Consider the following 16,789-nt stretch of genomic DNA (forward strand, 5'->3'; position numbering starts at 1 on the left):
ACACCAGCAGTATTGCTATTGAATTCGATGTGCTCGGTGACATTCAAAGTACTACAGGAGATGTGTATACCGGCCACAGTTTTAAATTGAGTGATATCGTTTGAGGTGGCAGTATTCAAAGAAAAATTACTCGGCCCGGTAATTGTTGCCTGTGAGTTAAACAAAGATAACACTCCATGAATGCCCACGCTATTCCGTTTAAAGTCACTGATTCCAATAATTCGAAATGACTCCGCTTTATTGATTCTTATGATAGCCGTAGGGCTAGTATTGTTGAACACCATAAAATATCCGTCTATAGAAATATTACACCTCTCTGCAAGTAAGACAGCTGACATTGTTCGTTTATATGAGGGTGTAGGGCACCTCAGAATTATATTGTCTGGAAAAGAAACATTTCCCAAGAGATTGTCTGAAAAAGTGGTGGTCTCTGTGAAATTCACTTGAGAGTTTTGAAGCAACATAATTACTGAGTTGTTCATGTGCGAAATCTCGTTGTTTGTCACTAACAAGTTTGAAAATTCAATGTCCGTGCTATCTCTTATGTTCACTGCAGTGGATGTACTGCTCATGATAACAATGTCACTGAATGTTCCATACTGCACATGACTGACTAGCAGCCCAGGATTAACAGAATTGCCACAAGAAACAAATGAAATGCCTTCAATCCTCAATCCAGAAATATTCTCAAATGTAAGTCCAAATTGATAGCCACAGTCTATTGTTACATTCTCACCACTAAATGAGATGTTAACAAGGCCAGAAATATTGAAATCTGTCTCCAAAATGTGGATCCCTGGTAGTAAGATGAACGCGGTGTGAGAGGCGTGGTTCTGCTTTGCACAGTCTGTCAGGGAGACACAAGTTGAACCATTGGTAGCATCATGATCTGGTGCAACATGAATCTCATCAGCAAAACAAGAGTAGCTAGCAATCACAATAAAACAGAGTATTTCAATTCTTAGCTTCATTGCTTGTAAAAGTTAAACGATGCAATACTTTACGACAATGGGGGACACATCATCTATAACACCAGAAGCATCCTGATAACATGCAGTCTACTATAAATGGCAATGCCTATTGTGTGAGTATGGTTTACATGGCTCTCCCTAACAGGAACCATTGCATTGTATTGTTACAACACACATTGGACACAGCTGTTCACAAAAATGGTTGCAATTCCAGCTGTGTCTATGTGTATTGTCAATTGTTTTATAGCATGCCATCCAAAGAACAGGGAGATGAGGCAGGTCAAGGAGCATGTGCATCACACTGGCCTGGTTGCGCGTACTTGCGGTATGGGATTGCGCGCGGGCGCTAGATAGGTAATGATCATCTCCTTGAAAACTAAATAATAGACATAAACCACATACCATGTGGTCACCAATTAATTTCTCCTCTCTCAGAAGAACTGATATGCAAGTTCTAAGATGGTACCAAGAGCCATCATAGGAGCAGTCAACATGATTGTATTTAATACAGGGCTATACCTTCTGCAGGGTGTGGCGCAGGAGATTTCCTCTGAGGGCCTGTCTCCACAGAAACCACTCATCGTCGTTCCACAGCCCAGCCAGCCCCCTCTCCTCACTGATACCCATGGTGGTGGAGCAAACGGTGAGAACTTTACTATACTGTAATATTCCGTGTATCAGGCGAACCTCTGAATAGCATTTGTGCCGTGATGTTTGTGTTAGTGTGTATTATTACTTGCGTGGGCGTGGGCTGTGTGTCCATTCATTATTGTTATAGAGTACATTGAACCACCTCTCACAGGGCAGAGGAGAGAGGGCTTACGATATCTTCTCCAGGCTGTTGAAGGAGAGAATCATTTGTCTCATGGGACCAGTAAGTATGAGACAAGGAATTATGCAGTGTGTGTGTATGTGCGTTAAGTTTCACAGAAACCGGGCGACAACTCAACTCACAATGTTAAAATAATGGCCAAGTAATTTGTACGGCACCTAATTTTATTAGTCTAGTGGAGTCCATAACTGTATAATGCTGCGTCTTCTTTGCCCCCCTGACTGTGTACGACATTGTGCCCCCCAGATCCATGATGAGTACTCTAGTCTGGTCGTGGCACAGCTGCTGTTCTTACAGTCGGAGGATGCTCACAAACCCATCAACATGTACATCAACAGTCCAGGTGAGCTTACAGCTACTGGTGTATCAAACTCTGTGTTAAAACTAGGTGTATATAATTATGTATGCTAATTATTAGTCCTTTTGTAAACTCAATTGAAACTACGATGTGAATCTTGGCCAGTCTAAGCAGCAATAAATTATGTTAGTGAAGGTCACAAAGTACACCTATGATTTTATCTCCCCCTCCCTAAAACGCGTACACACACACACACACACCACACACACCACACACACACACACACACACACACACACACACACTACTATCTATTTAATGCCTGTTGCTAATTCTAAGAACCAACATTTGAGGTCAATGTTTGTTTTGTGCTTGCTTCAGCTTAACCACATAGAAGAACCCACATTCCCCATGCAACCCCACTATCAACTACATGTACCACAAAGCCTGGCCCAGACAATACAGTGTTGTACTTTATACCTAAGCCCCCCTCAGAAGTTTTCTTTTAAAAGCCAACTTGAAGTATCACAGCAACCAATATCAAGTCCAAGTTAGAAGATAAGTCTTATAATTCATGTCAGCTTGACCTCAACGTTTTACAGCTTAATTTACAATAATTATTCAGCATGGCCCCAATGTGAATAGATGTACAATAACTATTGAGTGTTATAATTATAGTACTGTAGTTGTGTATGTGACTGAATGCAACAGATGAATGGGGAGAGTTGGTGCACCGTTAAAGACTCTTTAACCCATCATTCTCGGCTCTCCAGGCCGAGCATCTGTTTGCTTTTTGTTTCTATCTGCATGTTCTCTGTTTTGTGTTGTCTGCTATCAATATCTACCTTAATTGTTGGCATATACCACCTTAAAATCAGATCAGGATGGTCACCCCCAGTATTATACATGTGGAATAGCTAGTTATGAGCATACTTTACACCACTTCTAACCATTGTTATAATTTCTATGTGAAAAGGCAAAGCCGCAGACAGCATTTTTCTAATTAAAAAAAAAAAAAAAAAAAAAAAAAATCACACCCTCCAAAGAAAGACACAGCAGGTCTATGGGGGGTGATCAGTGCCAAAACCTCCAGTTCTTTTTATTTAGTACTAAAATTATTTGCATGGTAAAGTTCTACATACAAATGACACGCTCTCTCTTATTTGCATGGTGAAGTTCTACATACAAATAATACTCTCATTTGCATGGTGAAGTTCTACATACAAATGACACGCTCTCTCTTATTTGCATGGTGATTTTCTACATACAAATGATACTCTTATTTGCATGGTGAAGTTCTACATATAAATTATACTCTTATTTGCATGGTGAAGTTCTACATACGATGAAAGTTCTACATACAAATAACGCTGCATGGCAAATGATAAGCTTTGTTAGTTTTACAATGACACTCTCATATATATTTGCATTAACTTGAAACCACTCCCTTTTTCATCTATAAGGAAGGGCTCGGATGAAAAAGGGAAGGTTGGAATACAATTAGAACAAACCACTATAACTACATAATGTGTGGGTGTTTATTCAGCTTTGATCCCAGACCGTCAGAAAATGTATTTTATACTCGAGGCTATATAGCAACAGAAATAGTACATGCGTGAGTGGTGGCACGCAAGTTGTTAGGACGTTAACAATAACATTGTGGGAGCGTGACATTCTTCACGCATGCCCCTATATAGGACAACTGTAAATTTATTGAAGGAGGACACAATTAACATTATAGTATAGACGGACATTTTAATTAACATATCAACTACGTGTTGGACACGCCCGCTCATGTGGCAATCCTTTTTGGTCACATAAGTGGGCGTGTCCAATAATGGAGTTAAAAAAATTACTCTCTCCCCTGAGCCTTTTCTTAGGTGAAAAGGGGAGTAGTTTCCAGTTTAGCAAATTAACTATGCAAATGCGAGAGTATCATTTGTATGTAGAGCTTCACCATGCAAATGAGAGTATCATTTGTATGTAGAACTTCACCATGTAAAAATGAGAGTATCATTTGTATGTAGAACTTCCCCATGCAGATGAGAGTATCATTTGTATGTAGAACTTCCCCATGCAAATGAGAGTATCATTTGTATGTAGAACTTCCCCATGCAAATGAGAGTATCATTTGTATGTAGAACTTCACTATGCAAATGATTTTAGTACTAAATAAACAGAGCTGGAGGTTTTGGCACTGATCACCCCCCATACAGGTCAAATCCTATCAATTACTACATCTACATAATTACCCAAACCCCCCTCCCCCCTCCCTCCCCTGAGAGTATTAAAAACCAACAGATTAGACTCAAAAAACACAATTCAAGTAAAGACTAGACCACAAGAACTGAAGGTAAAGCACACAGTAGACAAACATTACTGTATCAATTATAATAATATAGTTAGAAGCATGAATATAAATAATAGCTAGCTAGCTTACCAACTTAAAAATTAACTATAGTGGGTATTCCTGTAGCTATTCATGTCTCATAAGCAGTTTAATTTGTAAGTGCATTTATAGAAATAGGAGAGGTGGTTACCCAATTCTACGGTCGGATAAGGCAGTTCCTCACAATTTATTCTTTTTTTGTTTCAACCCCTCCAACACACACACACACACACACACACACACACACACACACACACACACACACACACACACACACCTAGGTGGGTCTATTACAGCTGGTCTAGCTATCTATGACACCATGGAGTACATCCGTCCCCCTGTCTCCACCCTCTGTATGGGGCAGGCCTGCAGTATGGGGGCCTTCCTGTTAGCAGCTGGCTCGGAGGGACTCCGCTATTGTCTGCCCCACTCCAGAGTTATGATTCACCAACCACACGGCTCAGCTGGGGTACGTATAAGTCATGTGATACTTTAACTAGAGGAGTGGTCGTCAGTCATGAGTGTTAAAACCTCCCTTTCAAAAATGCAATCTGTGAATGAGTATGGCATCAATCTGCTAGGCTACACATAGTGACACCATTATAATTATTTCTAGGGTATTATTTACGTATAAACTTTTGTGGAATGACCGTTAGAATGGTTTTTTCCCTAAATAGCAGCGTTTTTGCAGCATGCATTGCTTGCGATATTAAATTCAGTACATTGAAAACCACAAAATGAAATATAACCGCTATACAGTACTATGTGTGTACTCCATATACATGTATCTGTACTGTTTCTTTCAGTGTACGTGTTTTTGCTGTACAGTTAGTTTAAAATGAACTATGCTTCCCATGTCTTACTGACTACAGGGGCAAGCCACAGACATCGCTATACAAGCTGAAGAGATTATCAAACTGAAGAAGATGCTCAATCAACTGATGTCACAGCACACCGGACAACCCGTGGATTTGATTGGTGCGTTGTACACGTACATAGCTACTGCTTTTGATCCGGTTTATAATTGATAGCCATTATGCAAAATTGTGTCTCTCTTAAGAGGAAGGTCTGAGTAATACTTAGAAAGTTATGGATTGACAGTAGAAACTCTGTATAGGAATATGTCAATTTTGATCGTAGTGTTGGCATTTCAGAGATGAGAGTCTTGGTCTGATAGTGCTCTCTGTACTTTCTTTGCAGGGGAAGTGACTGAGAGAGACAAGTTCATGTCTCCTGTGGAGGCCAAGGAGTTCGGGATAGTGGATCATGTGCTCACTCGAGAACTCAGAGAAGAAGGCAAAAACAAGGACTAGCTCATTTCTGTAATCATTCATTGTCTGTGTGCTTTGTGCATAGCTCGAAACCATACCCTGTGGAAATGTACAAGCATTTATGTCATTTGTACCTGTCTTTGTCAATTGTTCTTTATAATAATGATTGATATTGCTGTGACACAGCCACATGGGGATACATTGGCTCAGTAGTGACGTTTGCCCTATAGCTCGGGCCGCAAATGTGTTATAATAATTATCATGTAGTATTATGATATTATCCTATGGATACTGAAGATTATCACGAGTCTGTGCCAGTAACTGGACGAGTGCCTGCAAGGCACGAGTGACAGTTACTAGGCACAGACGAGTGATAATCATCAGTATCCATGGGATAATGCATTTATTGCTTGGCAACCAAAATGCAGGTTGAATCTGCGCATGCGCAACATGCGGTTGCTTTATCAACCAGAAGAATGCGTAGCAACAAAACCAGTTGAAGACGAGTTTAAGAGAAATAAAACAGCTAGAAAGACAAAGAAATAAGACTCTAGAACACCAAGAGAGCTTGCAGAAGGCTACTTAAAGAGTTTGTAGAGAACAGACAAGAAAAAAAGACAAGAAAAACGTTGACAACCAGCAACCCGTTTTTAAAAATGGATAGTTCTGAAGGATAAACAGCATGTGCTTGCTTTCTATCATGCTCCAGTGTATCAGAAGAGGAAACATGCACCGCTATAACTGAAGAAAAGTGTGACAATCGTTTTTGAAGCCAAAACGACTTTATACAAGCCTGAACAGGCTTATATGGTGGTGCAGTACACTTCTACATGTGCAATACTCCGCTCAAAGCACCCACTCCCAACACTGATGCCTGTTTGATGCATTAAATAACACTGACAACCTCCTGACCCTCAGCTTCACTGCAAAAAGAGCACAGAAGTGATACAGAGCACCAAAAAACAAGAAAAGAGACTGATAAACATTGCAATGCATGATTATCAGTACAGTGTGTAAACTATGTTTTTCTTGTTCTCTCACTGCTGAAAACGTTTTATTCCAAATAAGAATCACTTCCTAGTGTGCAATAACAAGTGTGCAATAATACTTCCGGGTGTGCAATATGGAAAAATATCTGCACAGTCGGTGATGAGTCGCTTCCTGTGCAATTTGAATGTAAAACGCTGATGTCAGCACTTATTAAAAAGCAATAAATGTATATACACACTAATGCCGATGACTCTCTATGGGGTATTAGGGTCATCCTAGCCTCTTTCCCAGTCATGAGTGCAGCGTTGGTTGGACTCCGCCCAACTAGTTCGACGTCTAGCGTTATTTTAGAGACAAATCGGCCTGGGAAAGAGTCGAGGCTAGGGTCATATCCATGCAGTGGTCAGATTGCATGGTTAAATTAATTAGTTAAGAACATGTATGAAATTTGATATGATTTCATGAATTCTTGCACAGACAAGAAATTAATGGGGAAATAAACAATGGGAACTATGGTCTAACTATTAATAATCATGTCTCTATGGCAACAATGGTTGTTCTAGAGAGTTCCATCTTTGGCCAGTTTTTCAACGTTCTCAACTGTTACGTCGAGGACAACGTTCTTTGAGTTAGGATGAACAATTACTCCGAGGAGACCCTTGCCCATGGTTATGTTATCCGTACGTGAGAATGTCAGGCCAGGGGGTACAGTGGGGTTATCCCAGGGGGTCACAAAACAGGCAATGACAAACTGCAGTAGAGAAATTGAAAAGTATTAAACAGCAAATCAATGGAAGCGGGATTATTTTTACCTCATTGATGCGAACAGGTTTATCCTTGTGCTCGGCCATGACGACCTGCACAAGTTTCATGAGAGCGCCATTGGAAATGGTCATGTGACCAAAGTTTGGAAACGGTTGGTAGGCAGCACCACCTATGAAAATAAACAACAGACATTACACATGATTGTACATGTATAGATTAGTTTAAAGTGAGTGTAACTATACCTACCATTGATGAATGTGAATGATGTTCCTTCTTTGTCTTGGATTGGAAGCAAAAAGTACTTTGCAATCAAAAAGTGAGGCTCGATTTTGTCAGTACAGACAATCTGCAAAAGTTATAATTGTCATTAGAACAAAACTTATGCAGAAATAATAGTAATTATATAGTGTTGACATGTTCATACTGAATTACTTACTGTTCTTATCTCTTCCACTGAAAATTCAAGTAGTGTTTTAGCAAAGCTGAAACCGCCGACAGTGGCCACAACATCGGTGTAGCTGCCAACCTTCTCAAGCACCTTCTTCTGCAAGTCAGCAGCGTCCTTCTCTGAGCCTGCAGGAATAAGTACAACACTTTAAAATTGAAAGCATATTTCCACTATCGTTTACACTAGGTCAATTTCCACCATTCACTCACCGACATTTCCTACAACAGAGACGAACTTGTCCTCTGCTGGGTTCCCTAGTCTCTCACTGACTTTCTTGACAGACTCTTCAGAGCGGAAGATACCCACGACTTTCACATCACCTGCAAGCATGAAAATAATCATTAAAAAAATGTCAAGCATATGAACATGATGTCGATGATGGATAACCTTTTTCTAGGGAGGCTTTGATGAAACCTTGTCCAATTGTTCCTGAAGCTCCAAACACAAGTACTGTCTTTGCCATTGTGGAAATCAGTATAGATGATATCTATGCTTTCCTTGCAAGGAGGTTTATTTATACAGACCACAGTGGAATTTGGGAATTCTTTATAGGTCAGCAAATCATGATTTACACGATTTATACACACAGCAAATCAGGCACCAGAAAATGTCACGGTAATGATCGTTTTGCTGCAGACCAGCTCCACCCCTCGGCTTTCCTAGAAGGGGAAAGCCCCTTAGAATTGCCTGAATTATGGTCGTCAACAAACTGATGGTTGCATAGCCACGTGGCATCTCTCAAGGTCCACAACAGTGCAGTGTAGATACTTGTACTCGTAGACATGTCTTCGTGTGTCCCCTGCCTCTGCTGGGTAATAAAGGGAGCAGCCAAGGAGGTCCCAGACAAGGTGAGTCATCGCTGCATTGGACAATGGCACAATAGCTACTAGCTGCCTACTGAGCAATATTTATTAATGGTGTGTGTGTGTGTGTGTGTAGGTGAAGCTCTCTAAAGAGGAGGTGCAGGGCTTGTTACAGCATGCACAGGATGAGCTCAAGTGAGTGATTTAAATTAGTAAACGTTTTTATAGCCATTAAATTCAGACCAAAATTGATTATTTGGACTAGGCTTTAACTGAGTGTGTATATTGTACCTGTTAGCCCTCTGTAATTATCTGTGTTGTCAATTTAGCTGGTGTGTGCAGTAACCTTGTGTCCCATCACGTCCTAGACCTCAAACAATTACTTACGAATATAATCACCATTTTTTGTCTTACAAACTTTGCTTTATACTGTTTATCATATCTGTGAAAAATAATTATATTATTGTCATATGTAACCTTGTGTGTGCAGAGACATGGGACTGAGTGATAGGGTGACTCTGGATGTGGGATCAGGAGACGAGGAGGCTAACGACGACGACAGCAGTTGCCATGACAATGAGAAGGACGAGGGCATTGAGTCGCTCTATGACTTGGAGAACTATGACAATGACAAAGGTGTTCAAAAAATACCCAAGTAAGATTATATTTACCCCCTCCACTGTACAGGTGAGTCCATGTCTGGAGCTGGCATGGGTAACAGTCTCTCTGGTCTGGCCTACTTTGCTTCCAATGAGGACGACCCTTACATCACCCTCAAGAGTGTGGTGAGCACAGTGTGTGTACTGCAGTGTGTTGACCTAACCATACCAGGGATGTGCCCACACTGGTCGCTGGTGGACGGTACTAACCACCTCTAGGACCTATAGTTTACCACATGTTAGGCTCTAAAACGGCAAATTTGTGTGTTGAATTGAAATTAAGGATTGCAAATAGCCACTGGAAAATTATCAAATCGAATTATTATACTCTCAAGTGTTACAGGTATATGAAATATTTTCTCCCCCCCACTGTAGGCGGCCCAGGATGATGATACTGATGACTACAGGGTCTTACCCTCGGACAATCTACTGGTAGTGGGTAGGGCAGAGGAGGACTTCAGTAGTCTAGAGGTTCATGGTGAATTATGCTGAGTAACTCCTTTTTAAGGTGTCTAAACGCTCTCACTTCTCTGTCCAGTCTACAGTGAGGGTGATGACCACGCCTACAGTCATCACGAGGTATTGTTGACCGCCTTTCCCCTCGCACTCGAGTGGATGGACTTTGACCCTGAGCAACCTGACAAGAAAGGTACGATGATTATTCTACTAAAGTAATCTCTGTATAATTTATAGCAGCCATTTAGAATAATAATGTCCCAGTAGCTGAAGAAGTGTTCTCTCTAAGAGCTCAAATTTGATAATTAGATGTACTTTAATTTTTCACTTGATTTTTGTTTTGTTATTGTGTAGGTAACTACGTTGCCGTGGGAAGCATGTCTCCAGTGATAGAGGTGTGGGATCTGGACGTTGTGGATAGTTTGGAGCCGGTGTTTGTGCTGGGTGACCCGGCTCGACTGGTAGCAGGGCAGATGATGAGTGATAAGGTGGCAGCAAAGAAAGACAAGAAGAAAGGCAAAAATAAGGTGGTTAAAATCTTATTAATTACTGTAACAGTACCTTAAAATTATGCTACCAATGGCTTATAAATACATGTAAAGAAATTCTCGAATATAGCCACACCGTACATTTGTACAATAGTTTAAAGTATACCGATTGTACATGCTACATACTAACCACTGCACACACACACACACGCCCACACAGTCCTCCCTGCCAGCCGAGCCAGCGGACGGTCACAGTGATGCTGTGTTGGGGCTCTCCTGGAACCACCTGGTACGCAATGTGCTGGCGAGTGCCAGTGCTGATTGCACTGTGAGAGTGTGGGATATGAGCTGGCCTCGCAGTGTTCTCAAGCTCAAGCACAAGGATAAGGTGGGTCTAGTCACTGTGTGCGTGCGTGCGTGCGTGCGTGCGTGCGTGTGTGTGTGCAGTGTACAGTGTACAGTGTATGTGTGTACAGTGTATGTGTTGTTAGGTGGAGCATGGTTGCATGTGTAGCAGTGTACAGTTGATTGAGTGGACTTGCAATAAATTTTCGAACACCACAATTATTTTGATTGCGAGATAATTATAATCATTATCCTTAGTACATGTACAATTACTACTATAAAATCTTGTGGTTTTGTTGTTTTAGCGTACTTTCTGAACTTATCTATAAAATGATGTTAACTTTGTTTGCAATGTTTTTGGGAGCTATGTGGCTAAGCTAAATGAAAATGTGTTTAGTAGTGGTGGCATTTGTAGTTGTCAGGGAGTTGTCTTACTCTCCCCCCCATCCCTCAGGTTCAGAGTGTGCAGTGGCATCCCTACTCTCCCGAGCTGCTGGCTACCGGAGGCTACGACAAGTGAGCTACACTTTCAGTTTCAATTCGTACAGAGTCATTATGAATGTTTGTATCCCCCAGACATGTTCATCTGTACAACTGCAAAGGTTCAGAGGTCAGTAATGTGTTCTCTATCCTACATGTAGCATTATCATCATTACGCATTCTATAAAATAAAAAGTACATAAATTGTTTTTGCGATGCAATAATTTTCTTTCTGATGGTGAAAAATGTTGATTTCAGTGTTGTGTGTACAAGATACAATGTATACTAGCTGTTTGTGTTTCCATAGAAACCTGTGAGGAGTTGGAATGTGAAGGGTGAAGTTGAGAAGTTGGTTTGGAACCACTTGAAACCAGAGCAGCTGTTGGTGAGCCTCTTGCTCTTGTGTTACTGACACTGTTTAGTCTCCCCCCCCTCTCAGGCCGCCACTGACAAGAGCACAGTGTGGTGTCTGGACAGAGACGATGGATCTGTACTGTTCCAGATACACGCTCACACAGGCCCTATCACAGGTAGAATTGCGTTAGAATGCAACATGTGTGTATTGTACTGCAATACTGTACCATCACACAAATCAAGCTAGAGTTCACTTTCCTTGATTTACTGCTACCTACAGGCGTATAATTATGTGTAAATTATGAGAGTGCCTTTTCACTAGACTAGTGAGCACTTGTCTTCTCCCCATGCAGCGCTGTGTCTGAGTCCACTGGTTCCTGGTCTCCTAGTGACTGGTAGTGCTGACGACTCTCTCAAGTTCTGGGACATTCTGGACTGCAAGCCAACCTTTCTCTTCAACAGGGACATGCACATGGTGAGTAGTCCGGGACTGTACTGCCCTCAACATGTTGGATTTTAACACATCGTTTGAAAGATTTATTTCTAAGCTTTCAGAAAATCAGAATGGATCAGGTTACGGCTGTTACTGCAAGCCCTCCCCCCTACTCAATTTAATCTATCATTTGGGGACTCTAGCTGCCATAACTTAAAATGTCATGTCTTCAATTCAAACAATTTTTATGATTTTCTGAAAGCTTAGAAAAAGAGTGTGTGTGTGTGTGTGTGTGTGTGTGTGTGTGTGTGTGTGTGTTTGTGTGTGTGTTGCGTTTGTGATTTATGTTGTAGTGTTCTCAGTGTGATTGTTACACAGGGAGCAGTACATTGTGCTCAGTTCTGTGTGGACACTCCGTACACCCTGGCAGTGGGTGGGGAGAAAAATGGCTTCCACATCATTGACGCCAGCCGACTGCTACCAGGTATCGTATTTTGTCACTATAGTCATTGCAGGGAAGGTTGTGCATAATTATGTACTTTTCTAGAATTATAAATACTATTTCAAAAATAATTTCAGTTCTTCCGTGTGTTTTTGTATATAGTGACCCAGCGGTTCAAGAAGAGAGGCTTCATGGTCCCAACTGATGGCTCTCCAACTGATAGCTCTCAGGACGTACCAGTGACATCTGCCTCTGAGGATGGCCACACCACTGAGGAAACTGAGGAATCTGCTGACCAAGTAAGTCAACCCCCCACTCCACCCACACACACACACACACACTTTGGAGCAATTTTACTGGCTTTATTTGACCTACTTGTATGCGTGTGCGCGTACTTTAGACCACACCTTTATTCATTGTGTGCAGGATATGATCGGAGAAGCCATGGAGACAGAAGAAGACCCAAAGCCAAAACCACAGCAGAGAACTCTTGCTAGCTTTAGTAAAAGTGAACAGACTATTAAACCCAGTAAGAAAATAGGCTCAAAGAGAGTGTCTAAGTCTAAACTAAAGCGTAAACAGTAATAGTTTTGTATTATCACTTAATAATAAATTATTCTGTTTTCATAATTATTGTGATGCCAGTATTTATATTAAATGTCCTATAATTATAGCTGCATGTAGCAATATTTCTATTGGCATGCATGCAGGTGCATGGTATGGTTGTAATTATATAGAGAGCTTCAAGTGTATACGGTTCAATCAGAAAATGGCCGGGGTTAATAATTATGTTGAGTTGATAATTATATAGCTTCGATTCAGAAAAGCTTATAATTCAGTTCTACTGTTCAGTACCTGCTGGATACCAGATCGCACACTCTTGAGGGCATCTTGCGCTGAGAAGAACTGCACCACATTTCCATCTGCATCCAACAGATATTTGCAGAAATTCCAACTTGGTCTCACAGAAGTTTGAGAATAGAGATGGTTGTACAGATCACATGACTTGTCACCCAATACGTCGATCTTGGAGAACAGAGGAAAATTGACGGCATATTTAGTCGTTGCAAAGTCTAGTATGTTTTTATTGGAGCCTGGTTCTTGTCGTCCGAACTGGTTACTAGGGAAACCAAGGACGGTGAAGCCTTTCCCCTCGTACTCTGATTGCAGCTGGACCAGTTCCTTGTAATTGCTGTCAGTATAGCCACACTCACTGGCTACATTAACAATCAGCAGAACCTATAGAAGAAAAAAAATGATCGAGCTAATCTCTCAGCTGGTCATGTGTAAAAAACTGTAAGCTATTGGGTTGCATTGTATGTGTGAGAATATAATGCAACCTCTGTTCTAGGTAGTAGCTGTAATGTCATACACAACAATTATCTGTGCTGTACTAGTTGCATGCAGTGGTATTACTATAGTATAAACTTACTTTGCCCTTGTACTTTGCCATTGTTGTCTGTTCTCCTCTGATGGTGGTGAGCTCCAGGGAGTAGAGATCCACACTTCCCTGTACAGAGCCGCCTAATAGCAACAGGAACGCCAAAACTTTCAATTGCTGCATCTTTTCTGGTCTAAAAACTTGAGCTTTCCCTTTGTCCACTGCAACTGCACTGCACAATGAGCTATTGTTGTTCCACATGGGCAATCGAGCCCCTCCCCTCGGTCTCTGACGTCAGATGACATAATGAACAAATAATAGATGGGCGTTACCTCTCAGTCAGAGAAGGCCACATCAAGTATTTACAGCTAAAAAGAAGATAAAATGAACAGAAAAAGAGGCAAAGGAAGTTACAATCTCAAGCAGAAGTCTCTATATGAAAGGCTGAAACAATCTGAAGGCATACTAAAGATTACTGAGCCGCAAGAAAAGCCAGATGGGGTAGAATTCGACCTGGCATTCTATGTAACTATATTCTTCTTCATACTGCTCACTGTGACCGTAACAGCAGTAATCATCACACCTATGGCAAGGCTAAAGTTTCCTGCAATGTATTCAAGGAGCCATCACCCAGCGTACAATACACCAGAGGCAAAAACAGTAAATACCGACTCTAGTGATGAGTTCACTCACAGTGGGGTCTCATGCAAACAGCTAATGGAGAGTGCTAGGATAATCCTCGACACTAAACCACAGAGAGAGTGGGAGGGAGCTCTGGACCTACTAGCGACCTGTGCACTACAAGAGCCTGAAAATGTGAGCCCTCGTTGGAATTTGGCTGTAGCTTTACTGAAAATGGACAGAGGAGAGGAGGCGATTGGCTTCATCGATGAAGCTTTGACATTGGACCCAACTAATACGGATTTCTTAAAAACTGGAGGAGCATATCTACTGAAACAAGGTTACCACTCGGAAGTGATCAGATGTTTGGAGTATTATCTTGAAGTGTCTTTACACGTTGTCAGCTGGGAGGAGTTGCTGGCTAGTATATCGATTCTTCGGGAGGATGAGTGGGAATTTCTCTATGATGCTGGCGGCGATATTGTACAAGTGCTGGAGATGCTACAAGCCTCTTATCTCAAGTCTACGTCACTAATTAAAGCTGGCTATTTGTACAAAGTATTGATTGGACTCAAAGGAGACAGCGTGGAACTTGAACTGTTAGGCGCTTATTCAGCATTTGCATTTGGCCTGGGAGATGTGGCAACTGGAATCAAGTACCTGTGCAAGTATACAGAGAAGCAATACATTGCTCAAGGCTATGGAGATACTGGCCAGGCGTATGAAGTTGTCACGGCACACTCACTGAGACTACTCACAGCTGGATTCGACTCGACTATCAACAGTATCGTCAAAAACTTACTGAATGGTGGTAGCCCGATATGGGAGGAGCTAATGTACAATTGTGATATGCAGGAGAACAACGCACTCAACTATTCTGTACTTGTTCGACAGTCGGACGTGAGAAAGATTCTTATTAGATGCATTCTAACTCAAGGTGTAGTTGATCAGTTGATTGGAAACGGTGCTGTTTTATACGCTGAAAACATATTTGGTTGGACCCCACTGCTACACGCTGCTGCTTTGGGTAGCCCAGAAGTAATCAAGCAAATTTTAGACGTTGATCCAGACCCACTATCTAAAACTGTACTTGCTCAAACAGCTCTTCATGTGGCGGCCATTAGAGGCTCCTATTCGATTGTTGAACCGATGCTAAAAGCTGGATTGAAAGCCTCCGACAAGGATTACTTTAACAGAACTGCTCTCAACATTGCCTGCCTTCAACGATGGTCTGCCAAGGGTATGGCCAGGGCCCTGGGCGAAACACTACCACATGACTGTCCAGAGAAACCGGTCTACTCCCCTCCCCCCAAACTACACTCTCAGGGTGGATGGTTGGGTAACAGTGTCGAACTACCGAAAGAACTGACTAAAGAAAAATGTGATATTGACGTTATGTCGGTCGGAGACGTGCAAACATTCGTATTCGATTATCTCTCGCTACAAAGGCCAGTATTGATTAGAAATGTCACCAATAATCATCAAATGAAGAGCTTGTACCAGCGATGGCAGAGAAACAAGTTTGAGCAAGAGTTTAGAACTTTGAAATTCACCGAAGTGGAGATTCCATACGCCGAATCTTTTGGATACAAAACTAGCAAACAAACCACAGTCAAGAAATTTATGACTAAAATGAGAAAGTTGAACCAGGAACAAAAGGACATCCAAAATTTTGCAGATTTTACCAATCCAACGTATATTTTTGAGACCATTTCGTTGGATTCAACGATCCTTGCTGACTTTACGATGCCGTCTGTGCTTGACCCAGACACTACAAATATCGATATTAACAAACTACAATTCTACATGGGACCTACGTTGTCTGGTTCACCTGTACATTTCCATAGAAACGCCTGGAACATTTTAGTATACGGTCAAAAACGATGGTTTTTATACCCCCCTGATAAAGCCTTCTACTCGAAGCAACATGTACTCGACTGGTGGAAGGATAATCGAGGGGGCGGTGAGAGGGGGTGGTCTGAAACCCCGCCCCTTGAGTGCGTCCAATACCCGGGTGACTTGATGTTTGTCCCGGACATGTGGGGGCATGCTGTTATCAATCTAAAAGAAAGTATTGGACTAGCCTCAGAGTTTGTGTACGGTACTTCCGAGTTTTCCATCTAACTTAATTATGGAATGTTTTTTTAAACCAGTATTATTCTTGTTATTCTTGTTATATTCTTGTTATATTAACACATTATTTTGATAATTTAAAAGCTGCTTTTTTCCCCGGATTTGTAGGTTAATTAGTCACTCGTCATAAATTATTATGCAGATCTTCAATATTACTTTATGTATATTATTATATATAGCTGTTATGTATTTACTGTAAAATTATATTTTTTGCTATTTAGAGACCATGCC

The 16,789-nt window shown here is 41.4% G+C and overlaps 5 protein-coding genes across 6 annotated transcripts; 3 read left to right on the plus strand and 2 right to left on the minus strand.

Moving 5' to 3' along the window:
- The first annotated feature begins 1,344 nt into the window (after positions 1–1,344).
- On the plus strand, positions 1,345–5,941 carry LOC135334999 (ATP-dependent Clp protease proteolytic subunit-like). Of its 2 annotated transcripts, none has more exons than XM_064530396.1 (7): positions 1,345–1,433; positions 1,500–1,614; positions 1,774–1,845; positions 2,050–2,146; positions 4,771–4,958; positions 5,362–5,467; positions 5,690–5,941. In XM_064530396.1, exons 1-7 carry the CDS (start codon positions 1,375–1,377, stop codon positions 5,800–5,802), a joined length of 750 nt encoding a protein of 249 aa, XP_064386466.1. In that variant the 5' UTR covers positions 1,345–1,374; the 3' UTR covers positions 5,803–5,941. The 2 variants fall into 2 exon arrangements, with proteins under 2 accessions (XP_064386466.1, XP_064386467.1); XM_064530397.1 differs by having other exon boundaries at positions 1,365–1,433; positions 1,483–1,614.
- Positions 5,942–7,188: 1,247 nt separating this feature from the next.
- Positions 7,189–8,570, minus strand: LOC135335001 (uncharacterized). Its single transcript, XM_064530401.1, has 6 exons — positions 8,351–8,570; positions 8,173–8,283; positions 7,952–8,088; positions 7,762–7,861; positions 7,563–7,684; positions 7,189–7,501 (listed from the first exon to the last, which is right to left on the minus strand). The coding sequence occupies exons 1-6, from the start codon at positions 8,424–8,426 to the stop codon at positions 7,310–7,312; spliced, it is 738 nt and encodes a 245-aa protein (XP_064386471.1). The 5' UTR covers positions 8,427–8,570; the 3' UTR covers positions 7,189–7,309.
- An 83-nt stretch (positions 8,571–8,653) lies between these two features.
- LOC135334979 (periodic tryptophan protein 1 homolog) lies at positions 8,654–13,053 on the plus strand. Its single transcript, XM_064530375.1, has 16 exons — positions 8,654–8,811; positions 8,903–8,961; positions 9,257–9,402; positions 9,454–9,551; positions 9,801–9,903; positions 9,964–10,074; positions 10,236–10,408; positions 10,590–10,757; positions 11,169–11,230; positions 11,291–11,324; positions 11,502–11,579; positions 11,634–11,724; positions 11,902–12,023; positions 12,360–12,465; positions 12,586–12,722; positions 12,850–13,053. The coding sequence occupies exons 1-16, from the start codon at positions 8,746–8,748 to the stop codon at positions 13,006–13,008; spliced, it is 1,713 nt and encodes a 570-aa protein (XP_064386445.1). The 5' UTR covers positions 8,654–8,745; the 3' UTR covers positions 13,009–13,053.
- A 144-nt stretch (positions 13,054–13,197) lies between these two features.
- LOC135335006 (uncharacterized) lies at positions 13,198–14,072 on the minus strand. Its single transcript, XM_064530408.1, has 2 exons — positions 13,856–14,072; positions 13,198–13,662 (listed from the first exon to the last, which is right to left on the minus strand). The coding sequence occupies exons 1-2, from the start codon at positions 14,063–14,065 to the stop codon at positions 13,252–13,254; spliced, it is 621 nt and encodes a 206-aa protein (XP_064386478.1). The 5' UTR covers positions 14,066–14,072; the 3' UTR covers positions 13,198–13,251.
- Positions 14,073–14,131: 59 nt separating this feature from the next.
- Positions 14,132–16,743, plus strand: LOC135334970 (uncharacterized). Its single transcript, XM_064530363.1, has one exon. It carries the CDS (start codon positions 14,189–14,191, stop codon positions 16,547–16,549), a length of 2,361 nt encoding a protein of 786 aa, XP_064386433.1. The 5' UTR covers positions 14,132–14,188; the 3' UTR covers positions 16,550–16,743.
- Positions 16,744–16,789: the final 46 nt, after the last annotated feature.

This window comes from Halichondria panicea, chromosome 4 (genome assembly GCF_963675165.1).
Source record: "Halichondria panicea chromosome 4, odHalPani1.1, whole genome shotgun sequence".
Taxonomy (NCBI): domain Eukaryota; kingdom Metazoa; phylum Porifera; class Demospongiae; order Suberitida; family Halichondriidae; genus Halichondria; species Halichondria panicea.